Consider the following 19,785-nt stretch of genomic DNA (forward strand, 5'->3'; position numbering starts at 1 on the left):
ATTTGACCCATCTTGGTTTGTTCTCTCCCCCTTCCTGCACACCACCCGCGATCATATCAGAGCTGATCTCTTCGTCAGCTACTCCCCTGCATATCCCCCCCCCTCTAACCCCCATACTCCGGTATTTAATACCACGCCACGCTCTTGAATACCAGGTCGGCTGTTAACCATCAGTACGAGCTGTTTGATTACATCGATACACATGAACCGGACCTCCTGTTCTTAACGGAGACCTGGTTCAAAGCAGACCCATTGCCTAACGTCCTAGCTGCATTGCCCCCCTCATACTCCGCTATTCGAGCGGACCGCCCAGAGGGCAGGAGAGGCGGAGGAGTGGCCTTGATAGCTCGTACTGAGCTCCATTTTCAGATCCTCCCCTTCCCTCCCATTCCCGATGTAGATTATCTGGTAACACGCTCGACCTCCCATCAGACCCCTTTGACCTCTGTTCTTATCTACCGCCCCCCTCATTCCACTCCTTCCTTTGTCTCCAGCCTCCAGGATCTCTTGGCCACACTGGCGATAAATAATTTGTCAGTGTTAGTCCTAGGGGACCTTAATTTCTGGCCAAACGATCCTGCTGAAAGTTCCCTATCCAAGGAGTTCACGGATCTTATGACCAGCCTCAATTTCACACCTCACATTCGCAGTCCTACTCACATACAGGGTCATATGTTGGATCAGATCTGGACCCTGAACATTCCCACCACACCCCCCACTATTTCTCCTTGCCCCTGGTCAGACCATTCGTTCATTTCATTCGCCCTTGCACTAGCTCCTGATGCCAAACCCCCGCTCCCTAAGAACATCTGGATTAGGAAATGGGGCAAAGCCGATATGCCGTCCCTCTGCTCGTCTCTGGCCAAAACCAGCCCTGATCTCTCAGGTCTTGCAGCCCCGGCTCAGTTGGCCTCCATCAACAACTGGTTGACTCAAGCGGGCAATGAATTCGCTCCTCTGAGACGAATTACGGTCAAGCGAGCCCATGCAGCCAATCGATGGTTCACCTCAGACCTTAAGGAGAAGAAATTGGCTGCACGGAGAGCCGAGCGAGCATGGAGAAGAGCGTATTGTCCAGTCTTAAAAGCCACCTACCTATCTGTTCTTCGGATCTACAAAAAAGGCATTCTTGACGCTAAAACTGAGTTCTATTCCAATAGGATTCTGACAGCGGAGTCTCAATCTAAAGAAATTTTTGCCATTGTGCATGAACTTGCCTCATCCGATAGAGCTACGGCTATGATTCCTCCCTCCCAATCTTTATGCGACTCGCTCAACGCGTTCTTCATTGAGAAGGTCGCAAAGATTAAAACCAACATCCCTCCCCCATCACTCACATTTATCAATCCCTCTCCCCCTTCCACCATTTCCAAATTAACCAATTTTCCCCTTTTACCCAAGGCCACACTCTTCCCACTGCTCCAACGGGTGAAGTCAGGTTCCCCCCTGGATTTCGGTCCCGCTCACATTCTTACAGAAATCTTTCTAGCCTGTCCTATCCCGCCCCTGACCCTCCTCAATGACTCACTCAGTAATGGTGTTGTTCCTCGTTTTCATAAGTCTGCGGCTGTCATCCCAATCCTAAAAAAGGCTGGCGCCGATACCTCATCCCCATCCAACTATCGCCCCATCTCCCTCCTGCCTTACCTGGGAAAGGTCCTGGAAACACATGTCACCAGTACCCTGAGCACTCACGTGGAGATAAATCACTGCCTCTCCCCTTGCCAGGCGGGCTTTCGGCCCCTCCACTCTACGGAGAAGGTGGTGATTTCAGCGATGGACGGGCTACGGGAAGGCATCGACACCAACCTCTCGCAAGCCCTCATTCTTTTAGATCTGTCCGCCGCTTTTGACACGGTGGACCACTCCATCCTCCTTACCCGTGTCAGGGCGGCGGGCATAGAGGGCTTAGCCTTCTCATGGCTCGAGTCCTTCCTGAGCGAGAGGGCCCAGGCGGTCCATCTCACCGGTTTCACTGCTGCCTCCCGCAAGGTAGAGTGCGGGGTTCCCCAGGGTTCTTCACTTTCCCCTCTTTTGTTCAATTTATATATCTACCCCCTTATTTTTATGTTGCAGCAGCTCGAGGTCACGGTGTTTAATTACGCCGATGACCTCCAGCTAATTTTCAACCTCTCCCACTCCCCCTCAACCGCCCTGAATGTTCAAACAGTTATGCTGTTCATTCAGGACTGGATGAACTGCAACCACCTCAAACTCAACCCGGACAAGACAGAGCTGGTCTTGACCGGAGGTGGTTGCAGTCCCTGGTCTCCCTCTCACTGGCCCTCCTCACTTGGTGCTCCACAACTCCCGGTCCCCAAAGTTAAAACCCTTGGGATTCTTCTTAATTCACAACTTTCTGTTCACTTTCAAGTTAGTTCAGTGGTGTCCTCCTGTTTCTTTTCCCTTAGGACAATCAGGAAGATCTCCCGTTTCTTTTCCCTCCCGGCTTTAAAAGTCATTGTGATGGCAATGGTGCTCTCGCGCCTCGATTATGGTAACATAATCTACAATGGCGCACCGGCCTATGCTATTCACCGCCTGCAACTAGTGCAGAACCAGGCTGCTCGCCTGATCCATGGTCTGCCCAAATTTCATCGTGCTACTCCTTTGTTGCAGGCATTACACTGGCTGCCTGTAAGAGAGCGAGCCTTATTCAAACTTGGCTGCCTCACTTTTCAGGCTAGAATGGGCACCGCCCCTGAGTTTATATGCTCAGCCATCAAGCCTTACTCGCCGGGTAGAGAACTCCGCTCCACCCATATGGCACTTCTGGTCACCCCCCGTTTCAAAAAGAAAAAAGCTGGTGGAGCGAAATTCGCGGTCCTCGCTCCAGCCTTTTGGAACTCTCTCCCTGTGCGACTTCGCATTTCACCTTCCTATATAGAGTTCCGAAAAAATCTTAAAACCTTTCTTTTTCCCCGTGCTTTTGCTGCCTAATCTCCCCCTTGCTGCTGTTGCTGGTCGTAACCTAAAAGCGCCATGAAACCGCTTGGTAAAAGTGCGCTAAATAAATATTTTTAAATTCAAATTCAACTCTGCCCATGGAAGCTACTGAGAGGTACGTCCTGCAAAGGATACTGGCTGATATGCTGTGCAAACAAGCCTGGGGTTAAGTGGACTAATGCACCCACTGCTGAAATCTGTGTTTGACCTTATGGTAACACATTTGAATACAGACAGGTTCACTCAATCTTTCAAGTACCACTATATTGGTAATAATAAAAATCTGTAATTTAGTGCCAAGACGCACCACATGCTGAATGCATGCTTTGCAAAAATACAGGTTGTTTAATTGTATCTGCAGCTAACTATGTGTTCTTTAAGCACGAGTAGGAGTTTTTGGGAAAGGCAGCAGAGGATGAGGGAGTGACAAGAAGTGTTGGTTCCCCTTAATGTTGGAGAGGCTGTCTTCCTCTCCTTTGTTCTGTGCTTAGTATTCTGATGGCGACCCCCCTTAAGGTCAAAGCTCGGGATGAGAAGACCCTTGACATCTAGAAAGATTTCAAATGTGAGCCATGCATTGACATCAAATAGGCCTCACATGAAGCTCTCAAACCATGTCCTGACATTGACTGACAATGTGAATGACATTGATGTCAAAGTGTTTTAGAGGGACTCCGAGAGGTGCCAGAATGAGTCCTATCAAATAATGAGATGAAGGCATCATCAGTCATTATCCTTTTTGCCAGCGGTGGGCCCAGAAGTACTTTGTTCCTTAAAGGAAAGCTTTGCCCTGTGGACATCCCTGGCATTTAGTAACTTATAGCACATCATCAGACGCACATTGCAAAGCTCTATTCTGTGAGAGTCTGGAAAGCGAACCAAACAAAATAGAATAACCTTTCAAGATTTCGTTCCACCGCAGGATGGAAATATATCAAACAGAACCAACATGCACCTGAAAAGAAAGGTGAGGAGATGGATTATCTCCAGATAAAATGCAGCATTCAATTTCAGATGTCCTTAGACATCGAATGAGGCCAAAAAACATTCCAAATGGAATGGAGTTTCCAGTGGGGAATAAGCCTAAAAAGGCAGATTGTGTTCAGGGATCGTTGCCCACAGAGTAGAAAAAAATCAAGTAAGTAATTACCCTTGCTGTGCATTGTGGGCCAGTGCATCTTCTGAAAACCTCACAGTGGAAAGGTTAAAATTCACACTTCTAATTAATTGTATCTTTTGGTGATTGACTTGGATGATAAATGGCTTATTTTCTTTGAAAACAAAAATACATAAAATGTCACCTCTTCTAGGCATGTTTGCTTTACAAAATCATTTAAATAAATGGAAGCATTTCAAATAGGTTTGTAAATCACACACATGCAGAGACATATTACACCGTTTATAAATATCAAAGAAAAAAATCCCTTGATGGTAACGATGTGCCACAAATAAGGGGCATGCCTTCCCATCAGAATATGGCTTGCGCTTATGGAAGCATCATAAATACCTCAAATTGCACCTTTATAACCACCCATCTTTATTGGTTAGCAGATGCTTTCTTAGAATGCCAGAGAAAGAGCGACTCATTTTAGCGTGGGATATGAAGCATCTTAAGAGAAACATAGCAAACCTTGCAAGAGGTTCTTCACAGACTTTGTCCATTTTGGAGATCAATAATGTTGAATTGTAATCTCTTACAGCAAACCATACAGCACAACTAATCAATGTAATAAACAAACATGCTTATATACTTTTTTAACTTACTCTGTCTCGCGTCAGCATTTGGGCTCTGTTTTTATGTACAATTTTAATAACACCAGGAGGCTGGATCCAAGCTTCTCCATCCACTTGCACTGGTACTCCTTCATCGCCGAGTATGGTGATTTTCACTGACCGACACTGCAGCAAATTACAGTAAAATGCGCACATCGGTCAGAGTCCAATACATTCAGGGAGTTGTAATTTCAATTGAGTTGTGTCTTCACCTATTTACTAAAACATGTTAATTAATATGTAGTCAAAATGTTCTATTATCCAATAGTAAATTTTTAAAATATGGAAACTACATCATTTCAAACGTTTGCTTTTGGACATTCCGATTCTTGACTTGAGGGGCTGAGATCCTTTTCTTGTTCTAAAGAGTGATAATTGATAGGACCATGAAGAGATGTGCAATCAGATAATACAGGCATTCCGTGTGGGGTTTCTCTTTGTAAATCTGAACTGTATCCCAATATATTTGGCATTGAGGGCATGCGCAGAAAGGCCTGGATTTTTCGATAGTGAGGTAATACCACAGAGAGAAAGGACAGCGTCTAAAAACATCCCTGAGAATTCCTCATTTGTGGGTATAGTTGACTCAGTTAAAACCACCTGCAGAAGAGTTGTGAGTTTCTGCAAATTGAGTTTTGTGTAAGCACTTAAGTGCAGGTTACACACAGAAATTAACCCTTTTTCAATGGTGTGCGTATATTGAGAAAGTGTGTTGAGAAGGCTAATCTATTTGTAAATACACACAGATTCATCTCTTCCCTACGTGCAGTTACTCTCACTGAAACATAAGCAGGTCTTCTATTGGTTACTGACAAGCAATATATATAATGGAAGAATCACTTATCACCATCTTCACCACCTTTTCTAAAACCATCCAAAATAATCACATAGTCCATATTCAGGGCTCAATAAGACTGCTCTGAAGTGCCCCTTTCAGCATATGATAAGAGGACACATTCAGAACGACACCCTAGTCCACATTAGACTGCAACAAAGGACATAGGTCAGGACAACAAGTTCATCGCCCATTCCCTCTGGGCAGGGCTACGTCAGTTGCAAACATTGCTGGGTGTGGAAATTCATCAAGAATACTAGATCCTGGTATGGAGAGGCCTTGGCTACACATGTTCCACACCAACTCCAACTAAGAAGTGTTGGTCTGTACATTAAGATATATCTGAATGATTCTACATGAAAGTATGCTCCTTATTCAAAAATGCAGTAGCACAAGAGGGTTTGGCAAAATATTCACACGACTGGTAGCCAATTAAATTATCATAGGCTGGAGCATACTAGAAAAGATACAAGCTAAGAGATAATAATAATACCATATGATACTCCATACTGAGCAACAAAGATGGTGTTCTGCTTTCACATGCATGACAAGAGTCACACTGATGGCACTGACTTGATCCCTATTGCCACATATGTCAATGTGTAGGTGTGTGTGGGACAATAATTCATATAAAAATCATTTACAGTAGGTACTGAGAAGTGCCATCTTAAACCAATTGATACACTAAAGGCTTTATCACCAAGTCATGCTGCCTCATACAGAGCCACAACAAATGGCATACAACACTGAAAAACATACATTCAACAACTAATGTTCTCACTTCAAGCTCCAACCAGCAATTAATCCACCAGATATCCCTAACATTTAAAAAAAATGCTTGTTTAAAAGAAATTCCAGGAAGTTTCAATTTACATTTTTCCAACCTGGGAAGCAATATTTGATGTTTTTTTTTTTAAACAGCATTGAATCATCTTGTTGGGTGATGGAAAAGCAACCACATATTCAAATGACATAAAAATAACATGAAAACTATCGCCCTCAGTGATGCACCATTGATATGTACTTCTTCATATTAAGTTCTTAATTCGAATGTGACATTAGAAAATATAAATTTCACTAATAAATGAACAATATTTTGGGAGGAAGTGTACACAAGTCGCACTGTTTTTTATTAGTAATGTTTTAATTTAGATTCTACATATGGATAATGGTTAACAAAAATCTTTGAAACACCCCTCAGAAGAATATTTCCCTCTTTTTAAAATTCACTCATGCCATAGAGTAGAATTTGTTGTAAAACGGTGGAATAACGTTCCTCTAAAACATTGTTGTGAACCAGTCCACATTTTGGTTATGATAAGTCTTCTAGATAGAGTCTCTAGATCATGGCCCGGGAAATGAGCTTTCTAGGCCCCTTGGAAGTAAAGACTTTGTCAATGTGCTAATCCATGACAGAAAGCCAGCTGGACTGCGACCACGTCGCAATACACGGAGCTGTACGTGAATGGGATGCCTTTCAAGTCACGATCATTTTGTGAATCATTCCAGAGATGTTTGGTGAAATCCAAACTTTTCGAATGATAGAAAAGCACACTCTTGAATACCAGGAAACAATAGATACATTTTAAAGATTAGTTTTAAAATGAAAATCCGTATTATTACTATAATAAATAACAACAGAATAGGAGCTGCTTTATATGCAATCTCACCCTCATAACTTTGGCATTCAAAGGTAAGCTCAGCACCAAGCAAAGGTCTGATTTAAGTTTCAGTTCACACTCTTATCCCTCCTGTGTATAATGAAGGTATTATTCAATATATTAGCATTGTCTATTATATGTGTCTCCCCTGGAAGGAAGGCTTGTATGTCCCCTGCAAGTTAAAGCTGAATATGCCTCACCTTAGCCTTTAGAACAAGCGTTGGACTCCTTAAGACACCTTGCAAGAAGATATGAAGGTATGTTGCCGCCAAACAAGACACAATGCACATTTTTTTTTCATGTACCACACGTTTGTGAAGGTGTAGTGCTGCCTTCACGGGTGGGCTCCAGCAGCGGGAACGGTTTCCATGGACGTCATGCAGAATCGATGATGCGATGAAGACGCGAATTGAAGGGAGGAAGAGGTTTATGTCTTACTCAAGCGCTCACTACAAAGAGGACAGTGACTGTAAAGTGCGCTGGGTCTGTATTTTTGTTAAACAGCTTGAGAAGGAATTACCCTGCGCAGGGAAGCGGCACTCGACCTGCAGTAGCCTCTCCCTCGCCCCCTCCCGCCTTCGCCCATCTTCCTTCTTAAAACCAGCCATTCTCGTGCGAGGCCGGCGGGCTGACAAGAAGTCGACAGGAACTTGAAACTGTCGGTGTGGCTGTGTAGGAACGACTGACAGTAACCCCTGGTCCCTACGTTTGGGGAGGAGTGCTCCAAGCGAGGCTGCGCGGCACAAAGAGGCTCTTAACGGGGCAGGTGGACCTGGATTTCTCCCTGGCACCCTCTGCGCCCCCACTTCGGTGCGGGGTGTTGCTTGTTGGTTGCCTGTAACCCCAGCTGCCGCCTCTTGGGAGGCAGGAATGTGATCAAAGGGGACGGATGGGGGAGAGGGACAAACCTTCATAGCTTCGGTGCTGTGCACAATACGTATTCATCCCACAGGGGTGCAGTACTCGAAGAATAAAGGCGCTGTGTACAATCTGTTGTCACTTGCCACAGACTAATTCTCACCTCCTGTCATAAACTAGTGTAACAAGTCAAAATGAAACCGAAACCTACGAGCCGCGCGATGTGAGCTGTCTCGGTAGAAGCTCACGCGTGCGACCCAATCCCAAGGCGCATGGCAGAGTCGGATTCCGACGCGCGCGACCCAATCCCAAGGCGCGCGTCGGAATCCGACTCTGCCATGCGTCTCAATGTGCGCATGGCCAGCTCCTGTCTCCCCTCGTTGTTGGCTGAGCCGACAGCTATAGTGCTCTCAGCGAGAGCGCGCTTTTCGCAGCGAGCCCTAAAAAGTAAGGGAAGCGAATTTGCAAGGCTGGTCTGGTAACGATCAACTGGCACAACGTCATCTCTCCCTCTCAACTTATCAGGCCTATAACATTATAAGGCCATTGTTGAATAGTTTTGAATGAATAGTCTGCTGGAATTGGCCTAATGCTCTTTCACTTATTTGCATTCTGTAAAACTGTGCTCTTTGAATAATAATAAAAAGGATATGAAATTGTCGATTTTCATGAAACCTTGTTCATAACTCAGTAATAACTATTTTAGAACAGAGAATGCAGCTCAGATTAAATATCTGAATATATTCGAGCAAGCTTGATTTTCACACTGGAAAGATAATTTAACGTCCCACAACCTACAAATAATTCCTTTAATAGCACGTGCATATAGAGCAATACATAACTGATCCTGAGACATTTTGACCAGTTCTCCACAGACCCTATATCTGTCCCCACTGAGCACTGCAGAATGCCTGAAGGGTCTTGTTTTAAGTTGGGTCTAGGAAGCATTGTCATACAGGAGGAGACGGTCACACAGCACTGATGCGCTTCTCAACAAAGCATGTAGCATGGTAAAGGTATTCCACTCTTTCGGTTAGGTGCAAATAATTTTTCCTATACTGACCTACAAATGATGTTTAGGATTTTAGAACTACAGCTCATTTAACTTTTGTATAATATTTTCCAATGGAATAACAGGCCATCCAGAATACAAACAAGGAAGGCCTAGTAACCACAGCCAATAGTACATAAACTGAGTGTTTTGTTAAAAGGTTTCTTTGTTGCATGGCAAAGTCAACACCACCCACCTAGATCAGGTGAGACAATATAGATGTCAAGTCAAAAGATTTAGATGCTTCAATATTTCTGCTACATTCAGAATAATATAGTTTTGATAGGATAATCACTGTAATCAATTAAAGCTCTCTATGAAGTAAAGTGGCATAGTAATCCATTGGACACAAACCGTTTGTTGCGAAAAATCACCACTCAAATTTTGACATTACAGTTTCTTGATATATGCCAGGGGCTCAACAGCAAATGTGAGGGATGGTGCAACCTGCCTACTTACGCATTTCAATTTCGAAGTTTGTGGAGTCTGATTTGTGGATAATCTGGCCAATAGTGGGAAATAATGTAGACAGATTTCCAAATTCAATGCTATTGAGGACCTTCATTAAACAGACTGCTCCAAAGAATCAAGGAACTCTTCGACCTCAAGTGTTGTCATCAAAGCTTCAAGAGGCAGGTCTGCCTGCATCTTTCTCTACTCTTTCAAGATTATATGAAGCATAGCACCCTCGACTGACCATCCCCCAGAGGATGTATGACATTACAACGCATGCTTTTACCACGCATGCTTTTACATCGCAGTTTTTACAACCCATACCATTACAACGCATAGCGCTTTGGGGTGCTGGATAGTGAATAGTTTAATTTACTATTCCAACTCCAGTCCCCGTGGATATTAGGGAAGGTGTTGGATAGTAAATTAAATCTTTTCCCTATCCTAGAGCGCCCCCCAGTGCAATGCGCTGTAATGGTTTGCGTTGTAAAAGTTGCGATGTAAAAGCACTGCGTGGTAAAAGTTGTGTTGTAAAGGATGTTTCCCCCCCCCCCCCAGAACATGAGAAGCACCAATGACCTGGGGAGGTGTTCTCTTTGTATGATGAACATTTGTTATTGTCCAAGCCAGTTTCAAAAACAAGGTAATCAATCTAATAGTAAATGGCAACACCTCTTTCTCAGATGAGTCTTCATAAATTAGAAACAACTGTGACATTGAGTATTGTGAAATTACCTTATCAAACTCAGTAGTAAGGTCACCTATTACTAGAGATGTGCCTATTGTAAAATATTTAATTGCCCCCACTAACTCCTACTTTGTGATAGGTGAGTTAAGAACTTCTTTAATTTATTAACTGCAGGATCACGATAAACAACAAGGTGCTTTCCAAGATTGTCTCAGTCTTTGGTGCAAATTCTGAGTAACTTTTAAATGCCAATTCCTACATATGTCAATAAGCAAGTTATAAAAACTTCAAACCCCAACCTTCCACTGCCAACAGAATCAGCCTGCTCACACCCACGAACACAAACCTTGAACACCTGCTCGCCCACTGGGACCCTCTCACATCTCAAGCCACAATCTCCATCATGAACTCTGTGCACTTGGGAGCACTCATGGATTCCTGTCCCCACCACTTTTTCAACTTCGGGAGTAAGACGATTGGCAACGAGCTCAAGAAAGTCCTGAACAACTCCATCACCTCAGCCTCCTTCCCGGAGTACTAGAAACTCACTGAAGTGAGGCCCCTCCCCCCACTGACCCAGCAGAACCAAAGAACTACAGGCCCATCTCCCTGCTCCCTTTTCCAGTGAAGGTTCTTGAGAAGGCCATCAGTCAGCAACTCACCGAACACCTGGAACACAAAAACCTACTGGACACCTCTCTGTTCGGATTCCAAGCCAACGACTGCACTCAACCAGCTCTGATCGCAGCCACCAACGACATCAAGGCCCTCCTGCACTGCAGCAGAATGGCAGCCCTCATCTCCCTGGACTTGTCAGCCACCTTCAATATCATCTTCCATCACATCTTGAACAGCAGACTCCACCACATCGAAATCGTTTTTGCAGAAACGGAATTGGTGGTGCTTTTTTGTGTTTTGTCCTGGAGGGCCATTTGGGAGATCATTCCCTCGTTGGACACTTACCTGTATGGGAATAGGTATGCCTTAGTCTATCCATTACGACCTTGGCTATGAATAATTTGGCCTTATGTTCCCTGATGGCCTTCGGGTTCATCAGGAAACAGGAACTGCTGGCTTGGGCATCGTGGTCGGATCAAAGGCACCAATGAAAATGTAATGATTATCCAACAGACATCCACTTACAGCACATATGACAGGGTTTGAACTCTGAAACTTTTAGAGGAGACCTCTGAGCTAAGCTTTCTTGGTGAAGCCCTGAAAAACAGCTCAGGCTTCATTGGTGAGGCATTGAAAAACAGGAATTAAAGTCAGCAGGCCGGTGGACACCATTTTTATGATGGGGTTGTAATGTCCGGTAGGTAAAGTTGTGGCTGGAGCCAGATGATACCACCGGCAGTACAGGACAGGTACTGCTGGGGAATATTCTAAAGGTGAGGACCCAGCAGGAAGCTGTATTAATAAGAAAGACAGAGTGGTGCTGTTTGGCTCGATTAGCGAGAACCAACAAATGTGATTAGTAGATCTTTCATGGAGAAACTAAATTGTCAAAGAAGTGACTGTGAAAATCTGAAAGGTTTGCACCATCTTTGCATCAGGACTGCAGTCTCATCTGAGCATAAACATTTTAGAACCCAAGGTAGAACGATAAGAGACCAGCCCCGCAGCTGCTTAGGTTTGCAGCTGTCCCAGGGAATATATGGAATGGATTCGCCCTGGAACTCGGATAAATCTTATAGGGTGGTAACCTCCCAATTATCTGACACCGATGGCCACCTATTAATGCAACTAATCAACTTGAAAGACTTCTGCAAATTCAACAGGAAAATGCTAATTCAATGTTGAATTGTAATGGGTACAATCATCTGAATTATACCCCTTCCCTTGTATTTCGATGAAGTTGCGTCTTTTTATACCAAAATCTGCATTACCAATTAATTTTTGCATAGAGAAAATTATTACAAAAAAAGTTAGTCTGATGCATGTTATCTGCCTCCAATGGCAACACAGATCATCTCGGTAGCAGCTTAGATACTGTACTGCTTCTGATTAACTCAGTTTAAATATCCCCCACAGATAAAGTATCTGACTATCAGCAGCCTGGCTTGTAACATGAGTGATGTGCTTCTCTCAGAGCACATTCAGATCATAGGTCCGACTGGTCAACACATTTTGGCCCAGTGTCTATGGAAAACAAAATATGAACATGTAAAGACATTTGCTCTTGCTCCAACGCACAGTAGAAATGTAATCGTCCTTCTTGGGATGGAAGGGTAAGCTGACCTGCTGAGGTGGATACTGTGCCCAGGAGGTCTAACACCACTACAAGCAGTAGCAAATCTCATATCCGCAGTTCTTTCATGAAGCGATATTATGACCTAAGTGATGGGACTAATTTCAGGCAAATTTTTTTAGAGGTAGAAAGGATTTATGATGGTCACGTGCATTGGAAAATTCTCATCGACTTTTTGCCCCTGCAGATGTAGTCCAACATGATTGGGTGCATGGGGAAACGCCCTAAAAGGAAGCGTGGACATGATTCACGTATGAAAACTGTTGGACAATTCCATTCTGTACTCCTTGTTTTTCCTGCTATCTGAGAGGTTGATAATCTGCCCTGTCTAAAATCAGACTTCATCTAAATATGGATATTTTCGGAAATAATGTAACCTTTATTTCTCAATACAATTAGGACAGGTGTGTTACAGTCAACAGGTCTGGATTTTGTAAATAATTGACAAACACTGTTGACGTAAAGCCAAATAGGCTCACATTCTAGCATGTCATAGTTTTTGTTGAAGATAATAGACTTTTAAGACATGCAAAAGAGTCAGAACTGGGATTAATTCCCCTGGTCTGCATCCGGGAAATTACCTCATTTGACCGAAGGATGAGGGTTACCCAATAGGCACAAATCCCAGTTCCATAAAGTACCACTCGCATTCTACCTAGATAAAACGGGTGAAGGCTGGGGTGGTTCCCTGGAATAGGAATGCAGCACTATATGCCTGAGACATGAGGCGCGGCAGCAACATTCATTGAAACTAGGGGGTAAGTCACACACCCAAGACCAGAGTAGGACTCCCCACATAGAAAGCGCGGTAAACCGTACTCATACAGAAGATTTTACACCAGAAAAAAGTGAAAGCTGTGTGGGAAACCAAAACCAAACATTAAGTGCATTTCACACTTTTGAGAAGGATAAAGAAAATGTACCAGAAGAGCATATGCCTGAAAGATGCACAACACATAGGCTTGCCTAAACGTATGTCTATTGATGTGATGCTGTAAAAATAAAAAAGACAAATGATTCATTGTTTTAACACCGATTGTAAGATGTCCTCACTTTACAATAATTTTTAGATACTAATTACAGACTTGCATAGAATGCACAGGCCAGCATGCAGTCTATAAACATTCCTGGAAGTTGATATAAAACACTACAATGCAACACCCTATTTGCTCTGGTGACTTCTGATACCTCAGAACGCATTTAATGCTTCAACATTCGAAATACAAACCTATTTTATGATTCGATTTCAATGAAAAAATATGTTGCGGTAAATAAACCCTCCTCATGTATTGACTTTATTATTTAATGGGATATAGCAGTATGCTACAGCTCCTCGTTGAGCCTTAAAACACTACTTTCTAAATTGTGCACAGTGTAGAGGCCCACAGATGTTGGATTTGTAATGGTGCAAACATACTCGATATTACTATTATTGACAGCTGTTTGTCTATCCCGGAGCACAGATCTGCTAATAACAGACCAAAGACAACTGATGGGGTTTTCTTTGCTCCTTTGGCGAGCCAAAGGAACAAACACAAGTGCAGAGGCAGGGGCGGAAAAGAGGATGGGGAGGACCATTTACCTGTGCTATCCTGTGATGCTGAAGCTTGATCACCCTGGACACCGCCATCTGCATACTTCCAAAGACTGCGACTACCTCCAGGATCTTGTCGTCAAAGGACGGCGCCCCAAAGATCTGCAGGAGAGAAACCACAGTACTGTCATGAGCATCCAGGTCACGTCACCTCGGCTTTACTGCGGATTAGAATATCTCTTCTTCCTGCTATTGTTTCAGTTATCATACGTACACGTGTTATAGAAGGAGCGCTAAAGCAAACCTTGCTCGAAGTTGCAACCGCAATCCTAGTTTATTGCAGATGGAAGTTGTCTATCTGGACACTAAAGTTTCCCAACAACGACTCATTTTGTATTTTTTTAGCTACATTTGGTGAAGAGCTTATAAAGGGGACAACACAATTGGAAGATGTTTCTATAGACACATACATAGGACATGATTGGCCTAGTAAATTCACAAAAGGTTAAGCGTAACTTAACTAATTTTGTCAGCGAGGCTTTATGACCATACCATGTTCTTTGTATGTGCCTGCAGCTATAACTGAAGACACTAGATGGCAGCAACGCTCAATAAAACAAAACAAATACATATTACCAAATACCTGATATTGACTGAAAATGCTCACCAAAGAGAACAGGCATTGCATTAAAAACACAGACGAAAATAAATGTTTTATGCCCTGGGGAAAAAACGTTTCCCAACAAAAGTTGTCGGTCAAGAGCTTCAAATTGCTTACGAAAAACAATCCTCTAGAAACATTAACTGAAGGGATGTTATAATGCAAAACCTATTTTTTTTTAAACTGACATTTACCAATTTTAGTGAGCACAGGAAAAAATACGCACCCCCATGTAATAAATAAGCCACTCTTGTGATTTTGGCACCCTGTGATGACCATAACCATTTTAATTGATCTTAGTGTGTGTTATTTTACCCTAGAGTTAATGTAGGATGGTCCTGTATTTGCCTGCTTCTCTTCGGTTCTGTAATCTTTCTGTCCATCAGTGAGAGCTGTTACTGAGTGGAACAGTCTGGGCAAGAGCAGAGCGTGTGGGATGTGCAGTTGAAGGTGTGCAGTTGTGCAGAAATGTGTATTGTATTGTGCACTGGTGAGAATTATGAGTTCTTACTATTGGCTTTGACCATTCGGTTTTCTGACTTTATCTTGCTTAATGTCAGGGCTTTCCTATTGGCTTTGGCATAATCTTATGCCATCTTGCATTAGTGGCCTATGGTTAAGCGACTCCATCTTCTGAGCCTTTCTAGGTGAGAAGTGATGTTTTGCTTTCACTTGTTTTCTGCACTCTGTGTGCTAGTAGAAACCGGTTCTTATCAGAGGAATGTACAGGCTCCTTCTTGAAGTCATTGGAAAAGCCTGATCAACCAATGCTGTGTCCCCGGCACGGAGTGGTACGGAATCTGATGGGAAAAGGAGGTGAGGCTTGCTAGAAGCTTCGACCAATGTTTCCACTTGTATTAAAAGAGGGAGCCTCCACTGGTCTGGTGGAAGGTGGAAGTTTGGGAGTTTGGATTCCAAGTGAAGGCAGACGTTTCTATCTCGGATTGAACCCTGATTGCTGAGCTCTGATCCCCGGCTGTGTGAAGACTTCTTCCGGCCAGAAGTGGGCAGTGTATGTATAAGGTGATGTAATGAGTTTTGTGGTTATTGCCATTGTGATGTGAGCCAGTAGCTGTGATCGTTTGAGGGGTTTTCTTTGTGGTGTGGGAGGTGCACATCCAGAGTGATCCTCTACTCTATATATATATATATATATATATCTTTCTGATCTCTTGCAGGACGTCCAGTGTATCTTATCTTATATCAGTTATTGCTTGTTTATTAATCAGTATTATAGTTTGCTCAGTTATTGATTCATGACTTTAGATTATAAGTTTGCTACATATATTAGAATATAATGCATTTGGTATCTGAGACAGCCTTTGTTTAGAGAGTATTATGTAATAAACCCCAAGCCTTATTCTAAAAGTGATAGTCTTTGCATGTTGTTAAATAAAACTCCTTTTCAAAGGCTGCTGTTTGATTTGTGTTGCAGTCTTGCTGTGCCAGGGGTGGTAAGACATGCTTAAAACTGTATATTATTCAAAGGTGTAATGATAACGAGCATGCGATTGCTGGAGGAGAAGCTTGATGGCTGTTTGTCTGGTTCGGACTATACTCTGCCCGTCCTCTCTCCCTGCTCTGCTAAACAGCCTCCGCTGATTTCGGTCTATGAAACATTGTTGCCGGTGACGAGTGGAATTGATCAGCAGCTTCGCGATGTCATGGAGAGCGAGCTACATTATACCCGCCTGTGCACTGCTACAATGTCTCTCTCCCCAACACGGAGCGCAACCTCGCCCACGGAGTTCCAGGGGCCGCTGCTGCAATATTTGCCTATCCTGTCTGACTGTGCCTACTTCTTGGGGACATCGTTATCTCCCGCACTGTGTGGTATTATGGCTTTCGTCATGCAGCTTCATTTATGTGTTGACTCTGTTTGGGACTGGCGACTTTTAATCAGTCCTCGGACTTTTCCCTATTGCCGAGTGTGGCCATTTTGGTTCTTTGTTCTTGTGGGGGCGGGCTCTCCCTTTCTCCTCGCAGTTGCTGGCTTCTCAGGAGGGGCGGGCGCAGGGGGGCGTCCCAGATCGGGCCAGGGTTAGGTCTTAGTTAGTGTGATGGACGCACGGGCGGGCGGGCGGGGACTAGGTTGGGACTGTTCATGGCTTGCTTTGCTTGCTCAATTAGAATTGTTCCTCCCCTTTCGCATGGCGCTGACCATTTGCTTTACACGGCGTAGGGGTTGCAAATGGCTGGAAGTCCGGGAGATCCGTTATTGTGTGGGCTCCTCCCCGCCTCCTTCTTTTGGGAGTGGTAGATCAGCTTGTCCTTTTCTTCCTCCCTATATTCAAGTGTTGAAATTCTTCGTTTTCTTATCTTCTTTCTCCTTCTTTCTACATTTTTCTTGTTTTCTCTTCCTTCTTTCTTTCTTCTTCTCTTCTCTTGCTGTATTTCGGGTTTATGGGGCGACAGACACTCTGCTAGGGGGGGGGTAGGCCATAGCCTCTGCATGTGTGTAGGGTGGGGGGTTATATTTCATTTATTGTTAGTTTCTATGGGACCTATTTTTGCTTCTTTTATACTTTTTCCTTTTTCTTGGCCCGTGTTCAGGCATACTGGGGGATGGGTGGCGGCGGAAATACGAATGAGATGTTGGGATCGCTACCCTGTAGCGTGGATATTGTGTGACCATCCTGCCTGGTCGGGACTTGCTTGTCGAGATGTGGATTGGTCGGAAACTGTAGCTAATGTCATGTCCCACCTGCATGGACCTTGCTCTTATTTTATTATTTTATGAGTACGGAACAACATGACCTGAACTCAATAGTTGCACAAAAATTTTTTTTAAAAATTTACCCTTCACTACTCCTGTGTCATGGTATTGCGGCGCCCTCCAGTTTGATTTCTGCTTAATAACCGATGTTCTGCTGTATTACTATGTCGCCATATTGCATGCACTAGTGCTATATGAGAGTTCGTGGCCGGCGGGATGGTTGTGGGCCCGTATTTGTTCTTTATTTCGTGCACAATAAAGGTTTTCAAAAAAAAAAAGGTGTAATGATATATTTGCCTTCCAAGTGGGAGTGCAGTGTTTGAGTGTGGCTTATTGGTGAGAAGCCACATTCAAAACACCCCAAGGCACCGTTTATGACTTCACATATATCACATATTCACACACCATATCACAAACTACCACAATATCACTGTATGTGACATAGACAAGCCTTTTGAGATCATCACAAATGCCTTTGCCCGCTCATGAACTGATCTGCACCAAATCGGGAATGAAGACCATGAGAGAGAATGTGTCACCTGGCAAAATTCCAGCTGATTAGTCAAACGGCACCAAAGCGAATTAAATAAGTCACTTGCGAATGAAGCTCCAATACAATGTTGTTCGTAATATAGAAACAAGCACTGGGACTAAAGAAGCAGTATCAAAATCCATTTAGAAGCCATCAATAAAAGGATGAACAAGTCAACATGTTTTCGGAGAGAAAGTATGCAAATCATGCCTTGGTTTCAAAGCAACTAGTCTACGGAGAAAAGTAATGCTGGCACAGTTCAAGTCTTGATGCAACGTGCATTGATATTAACCAGTCACGTTTTAAAGCGGGCCATGGGATTGGAACGACACTGGGTTGGGTCGATATGAGCTTCTCTTGGACTTGGGACTGATGCCTATCTCCGACCCAGTGATGTAGGACCATTCGGCAGACAAAATATAAATGATCTCATGCTGCTGGTGTTAGCTGCAAGGACCTATAGGAGAAAACCAACAGGTCAAATGCCTTCCTATTCTAGAGAAAGAGAGAACACATGGTTATTACTCTGCAAACTAGTTCCACTAAATTCCGAATCACAAGAACAGTTGCAGTTCCACCATTTGCCTGTCTAGATGATCTTAGCCCTGCTCAATCTAAATGGCCTTCCATTTCATCACCACCCCCTTTTCTGAATCGATTTTGGCCACTATAGGTGTGGCAGGGTATACTCAGACATGAGTCCCTTTCTCACTGCTCCATCAGGATTCAAGCAAGCCGGGCCGAAGACGGCTGAAATGCCAGAAACCGGTCCCCGGTAGCTTGTCTCCTTTCTGGTGAAGAATTGGCTTGGTAGTTTAGTCTGCCCTGTTCCCATGATGCACTGGGCCAGGGACAGACTGATTTGCATATAGCCATGTTCTGAGCTGGGATGGGGCAGTGAGATAAATAACGGTGATGGATCAAGCCCTGATCTTTGGACTGGGTAAGAGTGGTCTGCTTAATTCAGACACTCTGTTCATCACCACCCCCTTTTCTGAATCGATTTTGGCCACTATAGGTGTGGCAGGGTATACTCAGACATGAGTCCCTTTCTCACTGCTCCATCAGGATTCAAGCAAGCCGGGCCGAAGACGGCTGAAATGCCAGAAACCGGTCCCCGGTAGCTTGTCTCCTTTCTGGTGAAGAATTGGCTTGGTAGTTTAGTCTGCCCTGTTCCCATGATGCACTGGGCCAGGGACAGACTGATTTGCATATAGCCATGTTCTGAGCTGGGATGGGGCAGTGAGATAAATAATGGTGATGGATCAAGCCCTGATCTTTGGACTGGGTAAGAGTGGTCTGCTTAATTCAGACACTCTGTTCATCACCACCCCCTTTTCTGAATCGATTTTGGCCACTATAGGTGTGGCAGGGTATACTCAGACATGAGTCCCTTTCTCACTGCTCCATCAGGATTCAAGCAAGCCGGGCCGAAGACGGCTGAAATGCCAGAAACCGGTCCCCGGTAGCTTGTCTCCTTTCTGGTGAAGAATTGGCTTGGTAGTTTAGTCTGCCCTGTTCCCATGATGCACTGGGCCAGGGACAGACTGATTTGCATATAGCCATGTTCTGAGCTGGGATGGGGCAGTGAGATAAATAACGGTGATGGATCAAGCCCTGATCTTTGGACTGGGTAAGAGTGGTCTGCTTAATTCAGACACTCTGTTCATCACCACCCCCTTTTCTGAATCGATTTTGGCCACTATAGGTGTGGCAGGGTATACTCAGACATGAGTCCCTTTCTCACTGCTCCATCAGGATTCAAGCAAGCTGGGCCGAAGACGGCTGAAATGCCAGAAACCGGTCCCCGGTAGCTTGTCTCCTTT

General features: G+C 44.1%; 1 protein-coding gene across 3 annotated transcripts in view; it reads right to left on the reverse strand.

The window, feature by feature from the left end:
* DGKH (diacylglycerol kinase eta) overlaps positions 1-19,785 on the reverse strand; it is a 749,224-nt gene that overhangs the window by 88,310 nt on the left and 641,129 nt on the right. For all 3 annotated transcript variants that reach the window (XM_086935028.1, XM_086935027.1, XM_086935026.1), the window contains exons 22-23: positions 14,099-14,212; positions 4,711-4,845 (exon numbers count right to left, since the gene is read on the reverse strand). In XM_086935028.1, the coding sequence (XP_086791154.1) occupies positions 4,711-4,845; positions 14,099-14,212 (249 nt within the window). The remainder of the gene's footprint in view (positions 1-4,710; positions 4,846-14,098; positions 14,213-19,785) is intronic.

Source organism: Lissotriton vulgaris, chromosome 8, assembly GCF_964263255.1.
Source record: "Lissotriton vulgaris chromosome 8, aLisVul1.2, whole genome shotgun sequence".
In the NCBI taxonomy this organism is placed as follows: domain Eukaryota; kingdom Metazoa; phylum Chordata; class Amphibia; order Caudata; family Salamandridae; genus Lissotriton; species Lissotriton vulgaris.